General features: G+C 57.9%; 8 protein-coding genes across 8 annotated transcripts; 6 read left to right on the top strand and 2 right to left on the bottom strand.

Moving 5' to 3' along the window:
* Positions 1–1,138: 1,138 nt before the first annotated feature.
* Positions 1,139–2,083, top strand: JDV02_000160 (uncharacterized protein; the record flags this gene model as incomplete). Its single annotated transcript, XM_047980935.1, has 4 exons — positions 1,139–1,450; positions 1,519–1,597; positions 1,667–1,727; positions 1,807–2,083. 4 exons carry the CDS (start codon positions 1,139–1,141, stop codon positions 2,081–2,083), a joined length of 729 nt encoding a protein of 242 aa, XP_047836893.1.
* A 94-nt stretch (positions 2,084–2,177) lies between these two features.
* Positions 2,178–4,371, bottom strand: JDV02_000159 (uncharacterized protein). The gene has a single exon (XM_047980934.1). The coding sequence runs from the start codon at positions 4,217–4,219 to the stop codon at positions 2,834–2,836; it is 1,386 nt and encodes a 461-aa protein (XP_047836892.1). The 5' UTR covers positions 4,220–4,371; the 3' UTR covers positions 2,178–2,833.
* A 500-nt stretch (positions 4,372–4,871) lies between these two features.
* Positions 4,872–6,888, top strand: JDV02_000158 (uncharacterized protein). Its single transcript, XM_047980933.1, has 3 exons — positions 4,872–5,395; positions 5,467–5,724; positions 5,790–6,888. Exons 1-3 carry the CDS (start codon positions 5,319–5,321, stop codon positions 6,529–6,531), a joined length of 1,077 nt encoding a protein of 358 aa, XP_047836891.1. The 5' UTR covers positions 4,872–5,318; the 3' UTR covers positions 6,532–6,888.
* Positions 6,889–8,652: 1,764 nt separating this feature from the next.
* Positions 8,653–10,281, top strand: JDV02_000157 (uncharacterized protein). Its single transcript, XM_047980932.1, has one exon. The coding sequence runs from the start codon at positions 8,858–8,860 to the stop codon at positions 10,229–10,231; it is 1,374 nt and encodes a 457-aa protein (XP_047836890.1). The 5' UTR covers positions 8,653–8,857; the 3' UTR covers positions 10,232–10,281.
* Positions 10,282–10,987: 706 nt separating this feature from the next.
* Positions 10,988–13,358, top strand: JDV02_000156 (uncharacterized protein). The gene is made up of 2 exons (XM_047980931.1): positions 10,988–13,088; positions 13,156–13,358. The coding sequence occupies exon 1, from the start codon at positions 11,161–11,163 to the stop codon at positions 12,535–12,537; it is 1,377 nt and encodes a 458-aa protein (XP_047836889.1). The 5' UTR covers positions 10,988–11,160; the 3' UTR covers positions 12,538–13,088; positions 13,156–13,358.
* On the top strand, positions 13,020–14,100 carry JDV02_000155 (uncharacterized protein; the record flags this gene model as incomplete). The annotated part of the gene is made up of 2 exons (XM_047980930.1): positions 13,020–13,088; positions 13,156–14,100. The coding sequence occupies 2 exons, from the start codon at positions 13,020–13,022 to the stop codon at positions 14,098–14,100; spliced, it is 1,014 nt and encodes a 337-aa protein (XP_047836888.1).
* Positions 14,101–14,577: 477 nt separating this feature from the next.
* JDV02_000154 (uncharacterized protein) lies at positions 14,578–16,522 on the top strand. Its single transcript, XM_047980929.1, has 3 exons — positions 14,578–15,174; positions 15,257–15,806; positions 15,867–16,522. The coding sequence occupies exons 1-3, from the start codon at positions 14,820–14,822 to the stop codon at positions 16,027–16,029; spliced, it is 1,068 nt and encodes a 355-aa protein (XP_047836887.1). The 5' UTR covers positions 14,578–14,819; the 3' UTR covers positions 16,030–16,522.
* On the bottom strand, positions 16,062–19,316 carry JDV02_000153 (uncharacterized protein). The gene is made up of 3 exons (XM_047980928.1): positions 19,023–19,316; positions 18,342–18,972; positions 16,062–18,263 (listed from the first exon to the last, which is right to left on the bottom strand). The coding sequence occupies exons 2-3, from the start codon at positions 18,900–18,902 to the stop codon at positions 16,278–16,280; spliced, it is 2,547 nt and encodes an 848-aa protein (XP_047836886.1). The 5' UTR covers positions 18,903–18,972; positions 19,023–19,316; the 3' UTR covers positions 16,062–16,277.
* Positions 19,317–19,475: the final 159 nt, after the last annotated feature.

Genomic DNA, 19,475 nt, shown 5'->3' with positions numbered 1-19,475 from the left:
TGGCGTACGTTTGTGAGAGGCATTGAGCTTCATGCGCGACTCGATTGCTCATGATCGAATGATTTGTCTTGGCTGTGCGAATATACTGGACTTGGCGGAGCTGTCAATCACGAGGCTCTGACAGACGAGGATCAATGGGGCCCCGGTTTCGGCTATGCGTTAACTATATATAAACCCTAAATCCTGCAAGGCGAACTCACGAGGGACAGTTATATAGTATGTAGACGAGCTTGAACCTTCGCGTCGACCGCAAGAAATGCCTCGGGTAGATAAAGGGTGCAAGGATTGATACTTTGTAAGAAACAGCATGTTAAATGTATTCGTCGAGCTAGCCTCAAGGGCATGATGACTTACATGTGCTTGTGAATGATAAAATTGCTTGTTAAGAGGAGCAATAGCTTCGTCCTGTTAATATTGATGCTGGAGATTCTCCTGGACAGAGGCAAAGGGTGGACGACATGGGGCTTTACTCGGTGACGAAGTATCTCCGGTACTACCGAGGAGATACCACATTCCGTGAAGCCATTCTACCCCCTCCCCGTTCTGCTTGCAATTTTGAAAATGAATCGGCCTGGGGCCGAGTGGATGTCCACGATGTAGGCCGACGCTAGACACTAGCATGTCTGGTTGAAACGTTTGACCAGGGTCCTCCATTTTCTCACTCAAACATGCACAGACAACATTTCAGTCGATTGGGAAATACTTGACAGTTGGGAAATTCCCGAGATTTGCTGCGGAGACTGGTAGACATTCTTTTTGTCAAGCAGCCAGGCATGGGGTGTTCCGGTACACGTTGGCTAGCTTCACCTCTTACCCCGATAATGGCAACGGTAATCGTCATATGGCCTTCCATAACTAGCTAAAGCTACAGTAGCAATCGAAAGAGGAAGGCCGGCAGTTTTTGTCCTTCCGCAAAGCGTAAAGGAATTCCACGCGAACCAAAGGTGCACATATTGATGGCATCGGCACCAAACTTCTAGAAGGAGGTTGGCCGATATTGGGAAGCCGTAACATGAAGGGGATACATACAACTTGGGTTGATGAGACGTAGATATAAAGTATGAAGGCTACCAAACAGTCTGTGTTCTCTCTTTAATCGGCCTCAGAGCTGGACAAGCCGTCATCTTCGGGGTTTATCATGCCGACAATGTTTCATACCACCATTTTCATTTCGCTCCTCACCGCTGTGGCTCAGGCAACGTCTGTCCTGAGCCCCCAAGCTGGCGAGCGGTCGCAAATTAGGCACTCAAAAAGAGGCGATGTTCTGATGAACAACTGGTGCGGCCCTGTCAAGCAGGTCACCCAGGTGACTTCTGTTGAGGCGAGCTGGAGCGTTCCGTCCGTCTCGCGGCAGCAAGGCACCACGGATGACAACTGGTTCTACCACTGGGTCGGTATCGATGGTGTGGGAAATTGCAATGTCTTGTTGCAGGCAGGCACTGGTTCGACCGTGAGTATTCGATGGCTCTAGAGTCTTTTGACCACCTGGATGACATTGTGACTCTGACGCTGCGGTAGATTTACGATGGATATACCGATACTTACGCCTGGTACGAGTTTTACCCAGGTAACATGACCTATGCTCGTGAAGTACCAGGTATTGCTCTTCTACCTCTACCTATCGCATTTTGATAGCTATCTTTAAGACTAATTGACCGGGTTCTAGTTGCCATTGGCGATGATGTATACGTCAGCGTCGTTGCAACTTCCACCACGTCCGGCACAATGTAGGTTCAACGAAGACACGAAGCAGCCAGTAGAGTCCCCTCAGGAAGCTTGGCCACTGATTCAAGGCATCAAATGCAGTTACATCGAGAACAAGACGAACAAGAAGTCGCATACATACTACTTGGAAAGCGAATTTGGTGCTCTCTGCTTGGAGCACGCCGAGTGGATCGCCGAAGCTCCTGGCAAACCTCTTCCCAACTTCTCGACGTTCAGCATGACCGGAGCAAAGGGAGCTACTGCGAGTGGACAGACCTTCGACATGCAGGGCTCGGACATGGACTACATGTATCACTACGGGCCGTGCCGTGCGAAACTCCAGGGCGGGTCGGACGTGACGTTTTATAACAGGGTATAGCGACTGGAGTCGAGACACGGAACTCGCTACAGGATCTATGGCTTGGCAAAGGGTCAGTAGAACTAGGGTACCAGATAGGGCCTCATGTGATTTATCTACCACTGTATATTTCGATTAATTTGCCCATTTTGATCTTGATAGTACGCTTGTTATTTTGCTCTCGGTAATCCATTGTTGAGGCTGGCCGCATCTGGGACTGCTCGTAAGCTTTGACCAGACTTCTTCGCCCGAGTCGTGTGCGGCAATCTTGTATGGAAAATTACAAGCGATCAAGGCCTAGCAGAGTGCCAATGGCTCTTAACCATAACACTAAGAGGTTTAATCGTTTACCAACGCCACTTGCATCCCAACGAAGAAAGGATGCCGGACTGTGCGTATTCGGCTTCCTGGCAAGGCTTACTGATAGGGGCCAGAGACCGCGTCGATAGAGTCTTACTCGCCCTGAACATTTCGACTGAAGACGGGAATCATTCGCTTAGCGCATGTGTGCCCTTGTACTGACTGGCTACCCTGTTCCGAGGGCACACGACAAGGCGGTGGCGACAGCTGACGGAGGGCGGGGACTCAGTATGGTGCCACAGCACCGAGACAGGATTAAGCTTATTTCAGGTGTCCATAACCCATAAGCAACTACTGAATTCCCATTGACAGCGACAGTGCTCCCAATTTCCGTCAGTCGCACGGCAACAGATCTCTTGGCCCAAGCCCTGTGGACATCGTCCGAATGAGGTCGGCACGGCTGTCGGTAACTTAGCTCTGGGTATTGCTAATAGACCAGATCTTTAGCGATGATTCATCGAGAACCCGGCATTGACTGCTTTTGTCCAAAGTGTCACCGAGGACATGATCCGGAGAGTGTTCCCAGGCACCGGAGCAAGTGGCAACTACAGAACCGCAATCGTGCAGTATCGTGCTGCCGACAGGCGAATCGTGAGCCTTCCAATCCCAGGAGGGCGACAGAGGTCCGTCCCGAAGCCCGACGTTGTCCCACACGAGGACGTGGCCGTCTTGAGAGCCTCCCCAGACCTCAAAGCCAGCGGAACCGTATATATCACTTTGAAACAGGTCGCATGTCAATCTTTGCTGGCTGGCGCATCTGCGACCCGTCAAGACACTGAGCAGCTTTCCGGCACCGCGGATGTCGTACACGAGAAGTCCGCTCGACTGCCGTTCATTGATCACAAGATAGCGGCCACACGGGCTCCATGAAACTTGGACGACGCCTTGACCTCCGATGTCGAGGCCAAAGTCCGCGCTGGCGGCTTGTGAGATACTCCAGTTGGCAACCACCTTGTTTGTGCGCGACAGATCGTACATGCCCATCCAACGAGTCCAAGTCCCCGCAGCCACGAGAGACCCTCCGTTGGCATCGTAGGGAGAGGCGGCAAGGGCTGAGACGGTCCCTTTCATACCCACACCACTTCCCTTGGAAATATGTCTCTTGGACGGGATAGTGGGCACTGTCGTGAGGGGCCCGTCGGAGCCATGACGAGAGACGTCGAAAAGATCGAGGCGGTTTGCGGACCCGCAAAGGAAGTGAGTGCCGGGCTGCTGCCAAATCATGGAAGCGGGCGTTATGTACTGCTCAGTTTCCTTCCTGATGAGCCTGTACGAGCCCAGCGGCGTCTGATGCGTGTCTGGGTCAGGGAACGCATGGTGGAGGTGGATTGGATGGTCTCTACAGCTGACGAGATATGTCTGCGAGACAGGGTCGGCCAGACTGAAGAAGGGCGCGGCAGCAATGGCATACGTGGGCTCTGGGAGGTTGGTTGTGGCTTGGGGCTCCAGCACGAGGTCTTGGCCGGCAGACTGCAGGAGGTCGGCCGGGAGGACGAAGGAGGAGACGGAGTTGTCTGAGGCGCCTACAATGATGGTGGTGCCGTCGGACGTCCACTGGGCCGACGAGTAAAAGAGGCGGCGCTTGGATGCAGCGTCAGGGATGCCGCCACTTGCCGTCTGTCTCTGCACGTCATCATTCGTCTGCGGCTGCGGCGTCTCGCTTGGAGCGGGCCGCCGTGCCAGGAGCTCAATTTCTGGCATGCCTCCCGGTCCTTGGGTCGTGTGTGCTTGTTGATCAGGGGCGGCCGCGCTGGCGGCGTCGACGACACAAGCAGTGTCTGTTTTGGGCGAGGTCATTGTTGGGTCTTCTTTTGACGCCCAACGGCGGCGTGACCGCGATGCTCCATGAACTGGCGGCCGATTTTTGGATGCCGATCTACGGCTGATGGGCGCATGCGCGCGTCCTGTGCCGGGAAGGGATGATGCGAGGAGGGGGTGGGTGGTGGTGGATGGGCAATTGAAGAATGGGATGTCTGAATCGGTGGCGCAAAGCATGGAGCTCTCTCCAGCTGCAGTCGAGTTCGGTGCACCATCATGGAGCGCCGCAAAAAAGGCCCGTCCTCAGACAAGGTGCAGTGGAGGTCTCGCTGAGATGACCACTGAGGCGCTGCGCTGCCAGTGGCAGGGGCCCTAGCGCTCCAGGGAGCTCCAGCTGCACGGGCGACGTCATTGCCAGGGCCCCCGTTCCGGGTTAGCGCAGGACGAGGCGCTGGGGTCCATGTTAGTCTCAAATACAGGCTTGGCGTACTTTTTAGGCGGGCCAAGACCGTCTGGAGACCGGGCAAGGTGGGTGCCCACTAACACCGAGCATCGTGAAAGTGGGCCGGCTGCGGACGCTGGCAGCGGGCAGGGCAGCGTAGTGGATCCCCCCAGTCGCGCCCGCATCCCTGTGCCGCCCGCCCCAGCCCAGCACACACAGGCCTCAACAGCCCAGTCATCCTCGACTCGACTGAGCTCGTCTTGGCTCGGCTCGGCTCGCCTCACCTCAACTCACCTCACCTCTCTTCGGCCTCGTCTCCGTCCTTCCGCCTGCGTAGAGCCGCCCTTCCGTGCCGCTCTCTCCCTCGACCCACCGCCATCGTCGCCGCCGCCGCCGCTCCCGACGACCAGACTCGCCGTCGCGTACGAAGTACGACGCTCCATCACAGCCTCAGAGCCGTTCTCAGGCCAAGGCGCAGCGCACATCCCGCCAGGCGTCACTCTCCCATCAATCCTACCCCTCCCAACCACCATGACGGTCTCGTAGAGCTGGCGCTCCGTGGCTCTTTCTCTCCCAAGACAAGCCGACAGCCCTGAAGCAGCAGCTGCTCTGCTGCTCGTGCGGCTTCTTCGTTTCATTGTCGCCTGCGGGCCACCGCTGCCATCTTCTGGCCATCTCCGTCGACGAGCCAAAGCCATGGACTTTGTGCAGTCGACCGCTGCCGAGTGCGAGCGGCTCAAGACGCCCTCGTACCTGGAGCTTATTGTGTCCATGTTAGTCGTCCCCCTTGCTCCCGAAAGGTTCCGGATGGTCCGCGTTCCAGGGTTAACTCGCTATTGCTCAGCTTCATCCTGATCGGACTTTTGATTTCATACCTGCCCCAACACTATCGCATCATTTCGCGCGGGACATCTGAGGGCATTTCCCCCTACTTTGTTCTGCTCGGCACCACGTCCGCCACCGCCGGCTTCGCCAACATCCTGACCGTCCCGCCTTCACGTGCTGCCATTAGCTGCTGCAAAGAGCTCGAGACGTTTGAGTGTGCCGCCGGCTTGCTGGGGGTGGCTCAGCTCGGCATGCAGTGGCTGTGTTTCGCGCTCATGTACGCCATGCATCCCACCTCATCCTTGCCATCTATTGCCATGTGTTGCTGACAGCGCTCTTTAGACTCGTTCTATTCCTCATCTTTTTCCGTTATAGAGAGGCAAATGTTCCCCAGGAAGAGCTAGGCGGAGAGTCACCAAAGTGGCAAACGGCCGTTGCCGTCGGCCTGCTCTGTGTCGTCCATGGCCTTATTGTTATCATCGTCACGGGCGTGTTTGCCATCGCTTTGCCCAACCACCTCACTGTGTGGGCCAACACCCTCGGCGTCATGGCAGCTGGCCTCGCGGCCGTTCAGTACGTCCCGCAGATATGGATGACGTACCATTTGAAGCACGTCGGAAGCTTGAGCATCCCCATGATGTGCATCCAAACACCTGGAGGATTCTTGTTCGCGGCCAGTCTCTATGCGAGGCTCGGGCCCGAGGGCTGGAGCACTTGGGCGATCTATCTTCTGACGGCCGTGATGCAAGGCACCGTGCTGGTTCTCGGTGTGTATTATGAAATCGCGGCACGCCGATACGACGGTCACAGCGCCGAGCATAGCGTCAACGGGCCACATCCCTCGGCCGATGGCACGGCCGCGGCCCCCCGCCGCCCGTCTGCCAATCGGACTTATTCGGAAGGCTGGGAGCGCGGCCTACCTGGTCCCTTCACCGGGCACCCGGAGCGCTACGCCGAGACGGAAGAAGATCTTGATCACATACAGGAGCGCGAGGAGCGGGCCATTGCGCGGGAGAACCAGCCGCTTCTGCGTCCCGGCGGGATAGGCAACCCCCGCAGAAACTATAATTCTACCCGCAACTAATCTACCCTACCGGTTTAGAGTTAGTTGCGGGAGGAAGATCAGGAAGGCGGGTGAGGCGGAGGAGAAAGAAGAGGAGAAGAAGAAGAAGCGAAGACTGGGTTCCTTTCTATATGTCTAATTAGCACATTTATCATTATCTGGACATCTCAACAAAGCGTGTGTTCTTGCATTGATTTGTTGAGTTGCAACTGACGAATTTCCGAGCGTTTGGCGAGGGACAAGTATTATCAAACTCAACCGCGTGTCGATGCCGGCAACCCATGCAAGTGTATAGCTGCGGGTAGCTCTCTTTGGCAGTCGAGAGGGTGAGCTGGTTGGTGGTTCAGCGCAAGAATTCTCGTTCGCGCATGCAATTTACAAACCCATCATCATGGACCTTTCACAACCTTTACCTCGGCTGTCCGGGACTAAAGCCGGGGAAGCAGAGTAGTCATCGTACGCCCCAGCCGAGGAAGCTTTCGCGATGCATCAGTCCCGGAGCTGATCCGTCAGTGCAAGCCTCGCTTGCGTGTTCCTATACGCTCCCCGCCGAGTCACGCCACAGGATGCGTCAGAAACCCTTGGCGGTGACTGCATTCGGCTACATCTCCGTGATCTAGCATAGAAGGCTTGACAACATGCAAGTCGTCCGTATGACCAATGACTTCGCCTAGCATTTGAGAGTGGTGGGCGGCTACGATATCGTATAGGCCAGACACTTGTCCACACAGGTGTGAGACAACTGACATGGAGGGATAGAAGAACAGTGCAGGAACAGGCTTAACGATGGGGTCGGCACGGCTGGCATCGCGGCTTATCATCATCCCGACAATGGTACTACTTCAGTCGTTCCCAAATTCCCCGGTCGGCATATACGCCAATGCAAGGCTACGCGGAAGCGAGGTGTGTGACTGCTTGTCGATCGTGGGGTAGAAGACGATGCGTGCCGTGGGGGTGATACCCATGATCAAGCAGCGGCTGTGTAGAAGGGGGGGGCTGGGCGCTTCCTCGCGAGAAGCCGCCTCCGCAAAGACGAAAAGGACGATGAGGGCCTATTCGAGAGGGGGGAGCACGAAGCGAGGGTGGCCGCGATGTGACGGTGGTGGTGCCCCATCCTGTAAGTGCGGAGTCGAACTCGAGGTTGTCGAATGCACTTCACTTACACCGGCGATGCGGGGGATGAAGACCGTGCATAAGCGATGGGAAAGGGCTGTACCAAGTACGAAGTACGGCGTTGCAAAGGCTACATAGCTACCCCGCAGGCGGAACGAAAGGGGAGCACACCCCAGATACGAACTAGGTAATAAGTTAGTCTGGTGGTGAAGCCCCCGGCTATGCTCGAGTTTGGCAGACGGCAGCGCTGATCGCGTGTGGTTGCATGCGGGCGCCAGCGCGGGACCGCGGTTTAGATGGGTTGCAACGACAATCGGCCCTTCGGGGGGCGCATTGGCACTTGCGCATTCCTGTCCCTCTTTCATCCACTCACTGCATCTTGCCCTTTATGCTCTACTACTAACTAGTTACTTGTCTTCCTTTTCGATGGACCGCCTCTTCCAAAGTGCGCGGCTGTCCGTGCGCATGCTACGCGGTAAGCAAGTGACTGCGGCGAGGTTCCGAGTTTGGGTTCACCAGCTCGGCTCAACCGTTGATTAACCCTCCGTAAGCGGCCAGTAATGCATGGATGAAAGCACGGAAAAGGAAGTCTCAGCAGGGGCGATGACCGGTCGGGGAGATTAATCAGTCAGCTGCGCCGGCACGGCTATGTATGCGGTGCAACCCGGGGCGCGGGCGCGCGCAGGGGGGGGCGTGACTTTGTGTGTAAGCCAGCTGCGATACCTTGGCATGGCTCGGCGACCGATGGTTCGCGCGCGTGGTGCATGTATGCCGAGGGGGCCGATACAACCTCACGTACATGTCACTAGGCGGGCATTGGGCCGCCAGCCAGCCTCGTAGCCATGGCTTTGGCGTTTTGGTCGGGCAGGCGGTGACTCGGGTCGGGGACCTAGGGGGGCATGTGATGTCTCACCCATGATGAATGGGATACGGAGAGCAGAAAGAACAGGTCTCGGTCTATTTTGCGAGCTCAGCCGCGCTGTGTTTAAAGACGGGGCACTGTCCCGGTTGATGGGATATGCTTGAACGATTGTGGCCGTCCTCGAGGAATGTAGGTGCACGGAAAGAGTGAGCACTGAGTACTAGTAGCAGCGTTGTCTCTCTCCAAAGTCATTGACGCTCGCTCTTCTCTGGGAAGAGGCGGTGGTATCGTCGCAAGGAGTCGTCGCATACCAAGACCAACTCCTCGTCTCCTCGTCGACAACCCCGAGAGGTCGTCACCCGTCATCACACCATGGTCGCGTTCGGACTCCGGCTCGTGGCGTCCTTGGCCGTCTCGGCGGGCGTTGCCCTTGCGGCGCCTCCGTCCGACCGGCTGCTGGTCGACCGGGCCCAGGGCGTGCTGCCGAGCAAGGACCCCTGGTACGCCGTGCCGGGCGGCCTCGACGCCATCAAACCGGGGACTATCCTCAAGCACCGGGCGCCGCCCAAGCCCATCGCGGCGTTTGGGCTGCTCCCCGTGAACCTCGAGGCGTCTTATCAGATCCTATACCGCACGACGGACAGTCTAGGCAACGCGACCGCAACGGCCGTGACCGTCATGGTGCCGCACAGCGCCGACTACACAAAGGTCCTGTCGTACCAGGTCGCCGAGGACTCGGCCACCATCAACTGCGCGCCATCCTATGCGTTCCAGTTCGACCACGCCAAGGGCCCGGACATGGGCACCATGGTGACCGAGGCGGAGCTGCTGCTTGTCGAGGCCGCCCTCGAAAGGGGGTGGGTTGTCATTGCGCCCGACTTCCTCGGCCCCAAGGGCGCCTTCTTGGCCAACGCTCTGGCCGGCTACGCGACGCTCGACGGGATCCGCGCGGCCATCAACTCCCATTCCTTCACGGGCATCAGCACGAATCCGACGGTCACCATGTGGGGTTATTCGGGCGGCAGCCTCGCCTCGCTCTGGGCCGCGGAGCTGCAGCCGACGTACGCCCCGGAGCTCAAGATTGCGGGCGCGGCCGTGGGCGGGACGGTGCCCAACATCACGACGGTGGTGACGAGCATCAACGGCAAGGGGTCCGCGGGGCTGATCCCGACGGGCGTCGTCGGGCTGATGAACCAGTACCCGGAGCTGGTGCCGGTCGTGGAGCAGCACCTGCTGCCGCAGTACCGCGACGAGTTCTTCAAGGTGCGCGGGCAGTGCCTGGCGGCCAACTCGAAGCAGTTTGAGAACAAGGACATTGTGGGCATGTTTGACGACCGGAACCTCGTGTACACGAACCCGACGGCGGTGCGCATCATCGAGGAGAACGCCCAGGGCATCACGGGGACGCCACGCATCCCGCTCTTCATCTATAAGTCGGTCAAGGACGAGATCAGCCCCATCGGCGAGACGGACGCGCTCGTCGACAAGTGGTGCGCCGGCGGCACGCCCATCGAGTACCAGCGCGACAGGGAGTCAGACCACGAGAAGCTGGCCATTCTGGCGGCGCCCAAGGCGCTGTCGTGGCTCATCGATACGATGAACGGGCGGAACCGCAACACGCAATGCGAGACCCGCACCGTCTTCTCCTCCCTGCTGGATCCGGCCGTGATTGGGGTGCTGCCCAAGTTTCTCATTGACGCGCTGCTGGACTTGCTTGGGAAGCCCGTCGGACCATTGATCGGATGAAGCTGTACATAACGGTCGTGCGACGTCGTGTTCGTGCGTATTGACGATTGACTATTCGTATGCTTGCAAGTAATGGACGTGCTTGTGCTTGTGTTCGCCCCGGGCCTTGTTGGCAATACTGAGTGTAGTGGGCGCTTTCATCGGTAGATGGATCATCGACGCTTTCGGATCCAAGAGAAGAAATGATGGCGTCTTGGAGCACGGCGAAGCAAACGTGGACGCAGGCTGCCCCGTCACGTGGGCGCAGAAACCCACAACTAAAGCTATCGCGATGACGCCTGTCACTTGAAATGATCTTTTGCTAACACAACACATGTCGGAGACAACGTCGCTTACGAACGCCGGTGTGTAAACAACCGTCCCTTACAAAGGCCGCAAAAGCAGAACCATGCGCCCTGCAAATCCTCGTCGAAGACACCAAGAGCTCATAGGCCTGCTCCCGCTCGTCGTGTCATAGCCTCGTCAGGCCTCGAAGCCCGTATGCCACCGTCTTAAGAAGCATGTCAGCGGCGACTGCCAAGCGCAAACGCGTCAAAAGGGCATGCGTCCCTTGTCACCAGCGGAAGCGGAAATGCGACGCCCAGTATCCGTGTGGCATGTGCACCACCTACGAGTACAGCTGCAGGTACACCGATCAAGAAGATGACGGTGATGATGGCATCAGCGACGCTGCGGCAGTGGCTGTCCCCTTGCCGACCCCGGCAGAGCGCGTCAGCCTCAAGCGCAGGCGTGGAACGTCGAGCCCGGCCGCCATTACCACATCACGCAGTCCCACCAACCGGTTCTATGAAGCAAGGAATATTCGCGAAACAGCCCACGGCTCGTCGACGCAGACTCACACTACTACGAGCGACGCGTCCCCGGCCACCACAGCGCCCGTCGGCATCTTCGATGAGCACAGGCCCGTATACGCCGGGGCATCCGCGACCATGGCGTTCCCGCACATTCTGGGCGTGGCGCTGGGTTCCGACAGCCCTCCCAAGATGCACTCGTTTGCTTACAACTTTGGCGTTCGCCCCGAGGAGGCTTCCCAAGCTCACGACGTGCTAGGGAAACTCATCTCGGAGGATGACCTTGGTTTCTTCTCGGGCGTGTACTTTTCCGAGTTGGCCCCCATCGCCGACCTGATGGACTCGGCGATCTACGCCCAGCGATGTCGCGACTATTATCGTAGCCCCGGCAGTGCTGCAGCTGCCTTTGCCGCTGCGGCCGCCGGTGTGGCCGCTCTGGGGTCTTTTCTGTCACCCGACAGACACCCGCGGGAGTCCGAGATGGTGCAGTACGCCAAAGCCATCCTCGACGACCCGGCCTCGATGCGCATGCCGTCCGTCGACTACATCGTCGCGTGGGGTCTACGAATGTTGTACCTACGGGCCACAGCCTTCCCCAATAGTGCCTGGATCGCGTCGTGCACCGTCATGCACCTTTGTGAGGCAGTAGGGCTTCACGAGGAAGACAACATCAAGAAGATGGCGTCCGTCTCCGACGCCGCGACCACGGGATATGACGCAGACCGACTGAGGCGGATTTTCTGGACCGCGTGGGCAGGGCACAATATCCTGTCCTACGAATACGATCGTTCGCCTGTGCGATTCAGGGCACTAACTTGCCAGGCCATCGTCCCCGCCGCAGGGTCCGTCGCCGATCAGTTTGTACGAATAGCCCAGGTCATCCCGGCACCCAATTCCCCGTTCCGTCTTGAATGCCAGCAGCCTCTAGCATCTCCGAGGGAAGAGCTGTTTGAGCGCATCAAGGCATTGAGCAAACTCGAGTGCACCCATCCATTCTTGGTCATGACCAAAGCCGACCTCGCTTTTTGTTTCTATCGGCGCATTTACCAGCTCAAGATGGATATAACCGACGAGATCATCCAGCTCATCATTGAGAGCGGCAACGCAGCCGTGGGAGCGGCCGAGCAGCTGGCTGGCCAGGGTCGTCTATTCTGGAACGTCATTGGCAGCGTATTTCACTACACCTGCGTCCTGTTAGCCATAGACACGCCTGCCGCCTCTATGCACATTGCCGCTGCCTTCAAGGGCTTGGAGAAGCTCGTCGTAGCTGCTGACACGGGACTAACGCGCGAGGCACTATCGATGGCGCGACACCTGCTCAGCCTCAAGAAAGATAAGAAGCGAAAGGAGCTCGCTCAGCTGGAAGCTGTCGAAGCGGGCTATCAACTCTTCGAGGAGCCCTTGGAGGAGTCCGAGGCCGTTGTGACGGCGCCGGAGATGGGCTGGGGATGGGACTGGAGTCAGTTCCTCGTCGAGCCATATCTGTCGATGCTTGGCTCTGACGTTCAATTGTAGCGGCATGGACATAACCACTATATGACACCCTTCCTCGGAGCGATACGGAGACATCCGGAAGGCAAGCATCACTGCCATGCGGTTGTCGTGATGCGTGATGCGGTTGCTGCGGCTGCTGCGGCTCTTGCGGCCCGCCACTGCACCAGCCCAGGCGTTGTCGTGCTAGGCTCTGTTAGTCCATGCCCGCGCACGCCAGTGGGACTCGGGGCCATTCATCACCCCGGGAGGAGGCAGGTTGAACTCGGACATAGGACTCTTCAAAGACGAGCCCGGAATTCGGGAATCCGGCCCGGCTCGACGGGCTCAGGATGATAGAGAGGCATTGAGAGCATCATCGAGACGCGAATGTATATAAATGGGTGGGCATTCGCTGCTTCAGAGAGCAAGAGCCAGACACCAGAATCACACGCACACGCACACAGCGCCTACACCATCCCAAGACGCTCAACCACCTTGGTTTATTGTCAGGACATAGTGCCACGATGTCCAAGTACGCCAAAAACCAGCCGAACGGCTTCAGAAATGCCATAGAGAGAGTTGCCATTGTCGGGGTAAATCGAGCACTGCCCCCGCCACTGCATAACACACAATAATGTTGACAAACTTCAACTTTATTAGGCTGGAGGCACCGTTGGGTCGCACATTGTCGCCTCCCTGCTTGCCACCGGGAATCACAAAGTCACGGCCCTCTCCCGCAAGGACAGCAGCAACAACCCCCCCGAGGGTGTCCTCGTCGCCCCCGTCGACTACGACGACGAGGCCAGCCTCGTCACCGCCCTCAAGGACCAGCAGTTCCTCATCATCTCGTTGAGCCCCTCGGCGCCGCGCGACACCCACAGCAAGCTCGTCCGAGCCGCCGCCCAGGCCGGCGTGCCCTACGTCATGCCCAACGGGTACGGCGGCGACGTCGAGGACAGCAAACTTGGCCGGGAGTCGCTGCTGGGTCCCGTGGCGAGGGCCCAGAGGGACGAGATCGAGAAGCTCGGGATGCGGTGGATCACCGTGTGCTGCGGGTTTTGGTACGACTATAGTTTGGGGGGCGGCGAGGCGCGCTTCGGATTCGACTTTGACAGGCGCTCCGTGACGATATTCGACGACGGTCGCACCAAGAACTCGACGTCGACGTTGGCGCAGGTCGGACGCGCGGTGGCCAAGGTGCTGAGCCTAAAGGAGCTCCCCGACGACGAAAAGGACAAGAGCCTTACCCTAGCGGCGTTCCTCGACAAGGGCGTGTACGTCACGAGCTTCGTGGTCAGCCAAAACGACATGCTGGAGAGCGTCAAGCGCGTGACGGGCACCGCAGATGCCGACTGGACGATTACCCACGAGAGCACCAAGCAGCGGTACGACGAGGGCCTCGCGCAGGTCCAGGCCGGGAACATGGCGGGCTTCGCCAAGATGCTGTATGGGAGGGCGTTCTTCCCGGGCGATGCGAGCGACATGTCCGCCAAGGCGCAGAACGAGCTGCTTGGGCTGCCGGAGGAGAGCCTGGATGAGTGTACCGAGGCGGCCATTGCCCTTGCCCGGAAGCTGCAGCTTCGTGCCGAGCGCATGGCGACCTAGACAGTGGCCGCTGCATGCAGGCTTTGCATGAAATTACTCATGGCATATGGTTAGGATAGATCATAGAAAGATGACCTCCCTGGTCAAGCCGTCCCTCCCGCTGTGTCGTGTCGTGCCAGGAGGGCCGCGACGAGAGCGATTATGAGCGTATGTTATTCGAGGCGAGAGAGGTGCTTACTAGCCACCGAAACGGCCTTTATCGTGATGCAGCATGCCAATGGTCAACTGGCCGGGCCAGTCTTCATTATGCGCGCTGCGTAGAAGCATAGCGATACGTGTCTCTCTCCCCGCTCACCGGATTGACAGCAAGTGAGTGATGATGACTCGGGATGCGACCCCTGCCGGCGTTCCGGCAAAGATAAGCGTCGTCCACAAACGGGCCCGCATGCGTTGCGCTCGACCCCTGATTGGCAGATTCCGCCCACAACCCCCCCATCTGAATCATCGATGCGTCTCGCCTCCGACCGGCCATGGAGCCCGTCATCAAACTGTCTTCTATCGTTCCGTAACGCGCCCGTTGATAGTCAACCCCGCGCCCGGCCATTGCCACCTACCAAGTTGCACCTCCAGACTTGCCGTCCACCAAAGGCTCGCCACGCGTTCGAGCCAGCCCGGCACCCTGCGCCTGCCATCCATTGCATCAGGGTGCTGCCCCTCGAGTGTCAAGCACATCCCCGTCGCGGTCAATAATTCGATTAACGCGTCTCCCGCCCTCCTCCATGGCCATATATAGCGCCGTGCCTCCGCCGGAGGAACTCGTGTCGAACCAGTTGCCGCCGCAGACACCCTCGACGCCCGTTACCAATGGCGCCATTGACATCGACGCCTGGACGATCCAGGCTCTCCAATCGTTGAGCATCTCCCCCGTCGCCCGCGGCACCGGCACCCCCCTCGCCATCAACATCGACGACTGCAAGGTCACGGTCAAGACCGAGGCTCGCGCCCTTGACCCCGCCCGGTCGAAGACGCCAGACGTCCCGCGGCGGCCGCCGTCTGCGCGGGACAGTCAGCGCAAGCGGGACGCTCTTCTCCGAGGCAAGGAGGGCAGCCGGCAACGGCGTCGCTGGGAGAACGGTATGATGCTGCGCGCAATTCTTAAAACCCCCCTGGGAGCCGCCTGCCCCAATGGCCGCTGACATGAAGCGGGCGTGTCCAGATCGTCTCATCGGGGTTCCAAACGTGCAACCGCCGTTGCCGTCCGACTGGGAGGTCCGTCCGGCTCACCCCGTCCGCCGCGTTCCATATCAGCTCGCCCAGTTCTGGGACCGAGGCGTGCGGCAGCGGATTGAAGACAAGACGTCGGCTCTCCAGGCCGCCCGCAAGAAGCAGCAGCGCAATGCCGGCAGCGCCACCGGCCTGGGTGTCGGCGAGGTGCCCCGCGATCTGAGGGAGTCGGCCAAGCGCAACCCGGTCATCCGGAGCTGGGTGCGATCCCTCGAAGATCCCGTGCGGCAATACCTCGTCGACGAGCAAGGCCGCCGCCGACGGGGCGAGACAGAGCAGCGGTCAGACAGCATCGAAACCGACGACGAGCTGGACTCTGAGGACGAGGAGATTGTCTTTGTCGGACGTAAGAGCGCGATGAGGGAGCTCAAGGAGAAGCGGGAGGCGAGGCATAAAATGGCCCGGCGCGAAGTTGAGCACGAGACTGTTGATTCGGGCCTCGTCTTCGACTCGTTTGGCGAGGGCGAAAACGCCGCCTTCAAGTGCGTACCCCCATCCCCCATCCCTGTCTGTCCACCACAAGCTGACGCGCTCTTTCTCAGGCGCTGGCTCACCCACTCCATTTCCGACTACTACGGCCTTGCATCACGGTCCGTTGTTGTTCGCAACTCGTGCAAGGTCGTGTACGTTGGCCTGCATCAAGGTCACCACCTGTCAAAGCCCTCCTTTGGGAGTCTGCCCGTGCCGTTGTGGCAGTTGTGCTAAGTTGCCGACTCGAAGCGACATTTCTCTTCGCCGTCGGTTGCTCCACGACGGCAATTTTGATACACGACTGTACTCTGTGCATAAAGAACTGATACAGGATATACGGTATACCCAGAACGGGTAGTAGATGTCTTCTTGGGCCGGCTCAGTGGGCTATGATCCCCTGCTATGGCCAAGTCGCAAGTGCTGTTACCATATAACAAGCAAAAGTGCCAAGATCTACGCAATGAATCCCGTGTCGGCCCCTGTCAAAGCCAGGACCTACCCAGCAGCCTGCTACATCTGGCGAGCGCTTTATGCCCTCCTAGCACGGTGCCATACTTTGCAATCTTCATCTGCATCGGCAAGTCGAGGAACTCTGCAAGGCCAGAATTTCCATACTCCGCAAGGAGAGACTTGGATATGATTTGAGCACTCATGGCGTTCAACCCAGCTCGACGGAAGAAAAGCTCCCAGGGTGATTCTTCCAAAGTGATGACATTTGCGAGACTGGCTGTCCCTGTACTGCAATGACACAAGAAGGCCAGAATCCATTGCGCAAGTGTGCCGTTGGCGCCTGGAACAAGAAATGTCGGTACCCTTGTACAAAGGCTATTCGCAAAGCGAGCAAAGTCGGCGTACGACGCCAAGTCGGACGGGCTGAGACTACCGCTAAACTCGCCCGCCATATTCGACTCGGAAACGAGAACGATTAAAGTCTCGTATTTGAGACTGGCATTGTATATCCGGTCCCGAAGAGGGGCGCGCCCTTGTGACCCTGGAAGAGGCTTTTGCCTAACCTTGACGAGGCTCGTGGCTATAAGCCCCATCGTTGGTGTCAGGCATACATCGGCGTCTATCGCAGCCAAGCAGTCATATTGGCCTTGAGTTCCCGCTTCGGGGAAAGGTCTATCAGCGCCAAGCAACGAGAAGTCTCGGTCGACCAAGAGCTCCGGCGGCAAGTAGGTCTCCAACTGACGTATGATGGATCGATCGAGCGTCAGTGACACAATGCAGGGCCCTTTCTGGTCCGGTATCTCGAAGACAGGCTGCGGTGCTCGCCTCGGCTCTTTCTGATGTTGAGGCACTGACTGTTGCCGATGGCGAGTCGCTGACAACTGCGGCTGAGCGGCCTGTCGAGTTGGGCCTTGTCCCAGCGTTTTTGAGCCCGATAGCCGCCGCCGCTTAACACCCCGCAAGGCAATGAAGTCGTTCAAGAGCCTAGCGGTGCTTGAGATGTCCTCGGCGTGCAGGCTTCGCGGGCAGTTGTCGTCAACAATCTCACCATGCCCAACAGTCGGAAATCCTGTTGGCTGCTGAGGAACAGCTCGGGAAATGTCTAAAGGGAGCTGTCGAATGTCGGTTTCCGTTGTGTGACAGGCGAGTGTATCGTCGGTGGCAGGTTCTGAAACATCTGACAACTCCGGCTCTGGGTCTTCTGTCGCTTTGATTCTGATCGAGTCGCGCATTGTGAGGACTTGTATCCATGGCCGATCCTCGAGAAAGTCGTCCTGCTGGCTCGCCGACGCCTGAGTCAACTCTTCATGGAGACTTAACTTCCCAACACCACGCGGTAGTGGATTCCATCTCAGCTCACTGTCAAGCAATGCAGTCTGCGATATGCTAGTCACCAGGTGTCCCATCAGTGCGTATGACCCGACGAGGAGCTTGGAGAGGTGCTGTCTAGCTGTCCACGTATCAAATGGCCCCTGTGCCTCGGGGGTTTCAGTGTCCACAGACGGCACTGGGATACGTGAGTTGGTGTCGTAGGAGCATAGCTGTTCATGATCAAGTATGGCGGAGAGTTCGGAACGACGACTGTCCAGAAAGGTCACCAGCGCGTCGTCAAAGTATTTGTCGCAGATCTCTTCGTGGGAAGTCGAATCGGAACTATCTGGCATAACAGGAAGTCGGATTGCGGTCAAGGTTTCGTTCGCAGAGGGAGGATCCGAGTTCACAGCAGACAAAGGTACATCGACAATCAGGTCAGCGATCGACGTTTGGCCCAACTCGTAGTCTAGACAAGTCAGCAGTGGCGATGTGGTAACAGTGGTAGGCGGGGCCGCGACGTCTGAATCGAGACCTCCGTAGCGCAGCTGTGATTGGAGTTGCTGCACCAGAGGCGGAACTGGACTGCTTGCTTCAGACACGAGGTCAACGATGCTACCGTCTGGTCCCGGTATGAATGGTGAGGCCGGTTCAGAGCTGGAAACAGGAGAAAGCGGCGGTGTGATACATATCGGTCGGCCGGGAGGCTGCTTCTTTGGTAAGCGATGATCATGCGAGTCTCATGTGAAGTGGGTGGATGGTAGGCTCCAGTTCTGCTCACGGACCAGTGATAGTCCCATATTCGGATTTATGGGTGTCATTGCATCAGCAGCTGCTTCAATCGCCTCGTCTGCTAATTGCTGTTGCAAGACCAGATGTGAACTCGTGGAGGCTGCTGGAAATGCCAAAGACTCATCGTTTTCCACCGCGACAGGGCAAAGGGGCAGCCAGGCCTCGCGAAGGAGGCAAGTCCGCACAGATGCAACAGACCTGGCATACTCGGCGAAATCACTCTCCGGAAGTGAGCCAAGATCGAGGTCATCCACAGGCAAGGTGACGTTCTTGACTGTGCAAAACCGTGGCAGAATCGGAGGCGCTCGCGGTGTCAAATTAGGGGCGTCGGATTGCCCATCTGGGGCGGAGTCCGGTTGTATGTTTGGACGAGGGATAGACCAGGTCCGCAGGTTTGGTTCGTGGTCGTGACCTTGGGACTCTGGTGTTGTAGTCGAGGATTGAATAGACGCTGTGTGGCTGCGAAGGGAGAATGGTGGTAGTTGATGGTTTCGAAAACATCCAGAGCAACGGCCGTACTCGTAAGCGGACTCCATCTCAGTGACAGATCCCATGGTGCGTGTTTCGTCGCGGAACGATGCGCTTCAGGATCGGAGTGACCGCAACGATGGTCGCACTCTTACACTGGTTTGGTCATTGGGGCAAACCCTAATGCCTCACTGATTATTATGTACCTTTGGCAAATATTTGTGGTCTATGCTGCGTTTAATCCGTGTGTAATTATCGCTAGTCCGATGGCAGGTACGAGTTGTTTGCTCTTTCCGTATTTCTTGCGAGCAATGGGAGTTGAGATATCCAACAGCTGGCAGGCGTATGCCCTCAATGCGACGTACATGACACGAGTCTGAAGCGCGAGCAACTGGCGACAGGTCCGGCGCTGAGACCAAATGAGGCGCATGCTTCTGTGCGAAGACAAATGCACATGCGGCGGCACGACATAAGATGTTCGCCATCGAATAGGGTAGCTTAGAGGCCTTTGATGTGAACTGGGACTGAATGGAAACAGCAAGGGCAGACCCGCGACTATGTACCTGCCTAGCAGCGCTAATAGCGTGCGGTTATGGAGTGCTATGGTGCTTGCTGGGTGGTACGGTTGGTAGCGTTCCAGGCTATTAGTGAGCGACTGG

Source organism: Purpureocillium takamizusanense, chromosome 1 (assembly GCF_022605165.1).
Source record: "Purpureocillium takamizusanense chromosome 1, complete sequence".
NCBI lineage: Eukaryota > Fungi > Ascomycota > Sordariomycetes > Hypocreales > Ophiocordycipitaceae > Purpureocillium > Purpureocillium takamizusanense.
This window is presented reverse-complemented; position numbering and strand designations above follow the sequence as displayed.